The sequence below is a fragment of the Mustela lutreola genome, chromosome 7, assembly GCF_030435805.1.
Source record: "Mustela lutreola isolate mMusLut2 chromosome 7, mMusLut2.pri, whole genome shotgun sequence".
NCBI classification, from domain to species: domain Eukaryota; kingdom Metazoa; phylum Chordata; class Mammalia; order Carnivora; family Mustelidae; genus Mustela; species Mustela lutreola.
The window spans coordinates 58,986,795-58,991,103 of NC_081296.1; the positions used below are offsets into that span (position 1 = coordinate 58,986,795).

General features: G+C 37.0%; 1 protein-coding gene across 1 annotated transcript; it reads left to right on the plus strand.

The window, feature by feature from the left end:
* The first annotated feature begins 887 nt into the window (after window positions 1-887).
* Window positions 888-1,826, plus strand: LOC131837144 (olfactory receptor 4K3-like). Its single transcript, XM_059183398.1, has one exon. The coding sequence runs from the start codon at window positions 888-890 to the stop codon at window positions 1,824-1,826; it is 939 nt and encodes a 312-aa protein (XP_059039381.1).
* The last annotated feature ends 2,483 nt before the right edge of the window (window positions 1,827-4,309 follow it).

The window sequence follows — 4,309 nt, forward strand, 5'->3', positions numbered from 1 at the left end:
TTGGTCTGCTGACTTATAAAAAATAGTAAATAAATTATTTACACAGAAGTCAATTTAAACAGCATAAGTCAATAGTTTAGGTACATGAACTCCCATGAAAAAGAGTCAGGAGTAAAAGTAATTTTCATATCTCCATCATTTAATCCAATCACAGAAAATAAATCTCTGTTACCAAGAAGAACCAAGGACCAGTCCATATATGTTCATAAATAATGTTACTCAGGCCAAGAAATATGTTTGTGGAAATCTCCTTTCAAGGGGAGATTTCAAATGCAGAGAAATACTGGATATTAGAAATGCATAGTCAGCATCCAGGGTCTCTTTTGGAACACAAATATATTTTCTCAAGTCATTTCAGCAACAGTTTTCCCCAGAGTTTCTGAATGTTTTGTTCAGTTCAGTATGCTACCACATATCCACTTAGCAATAGATTTGTTTCTGAGAAGCATGTTTTGTATCAGAAAGGTAGCATTCAGTTATTGCCCTGGGGGGATAGAAACTCTGATATATTTTAAAGCTATGTATTCTCCCTGCAGAGGACGTAGATTCAGGCTTGGATAAATGATTTCTGTAATATATTACTATTGACATTTTTAATCAGCATATTCATTTTGGATTCCCATGACAACTATAATTCTGATGGGTAAGGTTTTTGAATTACCCTTCAATACTTAGCTCCCCATCTTATCTATAAGTCTGTCTCTATCTGTAAATTCAAGAAAAGTTTATTTTCAATTGTCAGCTAGTACAATGGTAAGATTTGAATTTTTCCCATGAATAGGACATGTCTGCTCTCAGTACCTGAGTGTTAATGAGATTCTTCTTTCCATTCTAGAAGTTCTTAGTTCATCTCTTTCTTTGGGCTCCATTAGAACACCATGTACAAAATGGAGGAAGCAAACAAGTCTGTGGCATCTTGGTTCATTTTTCGTGGACTTTGTGATTCAAAGGAGCTCCAGACCTTCCTCTTACTGCCTTTTTCTACGCTCTACTTAATGACTGCTGTGGGCAACCTCTTTGTCGTGCTCTTATTCATCACTGACCCTCATCTCCATTCCCCAATGTACTTCCTCTTAGCCAATCTCTCATTTGTGGACTTCTGCCTTTCCTCAGTAACTACCCCTAAACTGACCACAGACTTTCTAAAGGATAATAAAACCATCTCCTTTGGTGGCTGCATGACCCAGATCTTCGGTGTACATTTTTTTGGAGGGGGTGAGATGGTACTGTTGGTGACAATGGCCTATGATCGTTATGTGGCCATCTGCAAGCCACTGCATTACTCTAGCATCATGGACAGAAGGAAGTGCATCTGGCTAGTTTTGATATCATGGACCACTGGCTTTGTGCATGCCATGAGCCAACAAGTCATGATTTTAGATGTGCCCTTCTGTGGATCCAGAATAGTGGACAGTTTTTTCTGTGATACCCCTTTGGTGATCAAACTGGCCTGCATAGATACACATACTCTGGGAATGTTTATAAATGCTAACAGTGGGGTCTTGGCGACAATTTGCTTCATCCTCTTAGTGATCTCCTACACCTATATCCTACTAACTGTCCGCCTTCACTCTAAGGATGGAGCGTCAAAAGCACTCTCTACCTGTACTTCTCACATCACCGTGGTGCTGCTATTCTTTGGTCCCTGCTTCTTAATCTATCTGTGGCCATTTAGCATCACTTGGATGGACAAGTTTCTTGCTGTGTTTTACACAGTAATCACACCTCTCCTGAATCCAGCCATTTATACACTGAGAAATAAAGACATTAGGAATGCCATAAAGAGACTGATAAATCAGCATATGAATTCACAGGATAATTTTTAGTTTTCTCATGTAATTGGAAAATGCATCCCAATTTGTCCACCTTTTGACCTATAAACTAAAATGGAAATGGGACTTATTTGTATCTATATGCTTGAAGTATTCCCAGATGTATGGTTTGTATTTATTTCATTATAAAACTATGTTCAAAAACCCAATGCTTGGGATGTAGTCAATTAAGTGTCTGACTTTTGATTTTGGCTCAGGTCATGATTTCTGGGGCCTGGGATCCAGCTCTCCAATGGGGTTCATGCTTAGCATGGAGTCCACTTGAGGAATCTCTCTCTTCCTCCAGACGTCCCCTCATTCTCTATCTCTCTATTAAATAAATAAATCTCTTTCAAAAACAACACCTGGGACCCCTGGGTGGCTCAGTCATTAATCATCTGCCTTCGGCTGAGGTCAGGATCCTGGGGTTCTGGCATTGAGCCCCTCATCAGGCTCCTGCTCAGCGGGGATTCGGGTTCTGCCTTTCCCCCTACTTGCCTCTCCTGCTGCTTGTGTGCATTCTCTCTCTCAAATAAATAATAAAATCTTTTAATAAAATAAATAAAATTAAATTAAAAAGTTCCAAAACATATTCTTACCACTTGGAGAGGATAATAATTGATAATCATAATTTGCATAAATATGCCTTTGTATTTATTCAAAGATTACCAGATGATAACAATGATAACTATAAAAATAATCCTTAATACCATTATTTAATGCTACCAACATTCCCAACACCATGCTAAACACTTTACCCATGTTTGATATTATTACAAAACTAATCTAGACTATTTATCATTATTCTCATTTCCAAAATTATATGATTTACTTATCCCAACTGTAAATTAGCTGGAGTAGATACTAAAGATATTTGAGTGGTCTACTTCTACTGAGAAATAAATCAATCAAGCTGTAATGATATTGTACTTGTACTCCACAGCATGACCCCCATAGTTCAAGTTTCCAAGTCTCCATTGTTGATAGAAAGTTGCAATTTCTAGACTTTTTGTTGTTGTTGATGCAACATGGAGGCTTAAATGGGTAGAAGAATAAATGAAACAAGATGGGATTGGGAGGGAGACAAACCATAAGTGACTCTTAATCTCACAAAACAAACTGAGGGTTGCCGGGGGGAGGGGGTTGGGGAGAAGGGGGTGGGATTATGGACATTGGGGAGGGTATGTGATTTGGTGAGTGCTGTGAAGTGTGTAAACCTGGTGATTCACAGACCTGGGGATAAAAATATATGTTTATAAAAAATATATGTTTATAAAAAATAAAAAATTAAAAAAAAAAAAAAAAAAACATAGGGAAAAGCATTCACAATCCCTTGAAACATTACTTCCTTGGGTTAATAATGGATTTTTATGGTTATCATTTTACTTTACATTAAAGCAAAGAGAGCTGGGAGGATGGGGAAAGAGAAGAATGTGCTGTTTCAAAGCAAAAGAAGTTTAGAGTGATGAGAAGAAAGCAAAAAAGAAACCATCAGTAAAAGTAACACAATAATTTTACACCAAGATTGAAAATCCTCCTAGAAATGAAAAAAAAAAAAAAAAGTGACTCAAAAGGGGATACAAGGGGCAAATGAATTGAACAGTTATTTATTCCTAAAAAGAAATACCATGGGACACTAAACACTTAATCTCATTAGTAATCAAGAAAATATAACTTAAGATCAGAATTAATGCCACCTTACACCTGTTAAATGAGTAAGAGAAAAAAATCTGACAGCAAAAATTATTGTTGAGACTATGTACTGATGTGTATTTATGGAAACGTTATGCCCTGCTTGTGGGTGAAAATGAACTTCATTAAGCCTTGAAAAACAACGTGGTTTTGTCTTATAAAACCAAACATGTGAATACACTGTATGTCAGTAACTGGCTGCTAACTGTTCCCCAGTGTCCATATGCCTATTCTTCCTGTTAACAGAACAGCCCCAAGATTCATCTGGACACATGACCACCCAGCTACAGAGTAGGTTTCCTAGTCTCTGCAGCTAGATGTGACTATAGGATTGAGTTCTGGCAATAGAATGTAAAAAGTAATTTGTGGAACTTCTGCCATTTCTTTAAAGACATCAACTCTATTTCCTCTTTTCCCCATCCCAGTGGCTGGGACACCAAACAACAGGAACAGATGCTCTGGAGTCAGTAACAAAAGCTCCAAGTTGAGAGGAGCAGAGCTAATGCTCCAGCCGGGAGACAGATGGACTCCAGAAGGAGCCAACACAACTAAAATGGTATTGGTATGTTCTGGCTCTCATCCTATCACTGCTCATTTGCATGCTTTTCTTCATAACTTACATACATTGTTTTGTATACTTCAAGTATTATATACTGCAATATTAATGAAAAAATAAAAGAAAGTCTTTCTCTTTGGCCTTCAAAAATCAGTAAGAACAAAATCCCATATACCGAAAAAGGGCTTTTATATATGTTTATAAAAAATAAAAAATTTAAAAAAATAAAAAAAAATAAAAATTGCAAGTG

Excerpts from the sequence above, each read along its gene's own strand:
- LOC131837144 (XM_059183398.1), top strand. The coding sequence starts at position 888 with ATGGAGGAAGCAAACAAGTCTGTGGCATCTTGGTTCATTTTTCGTGGA.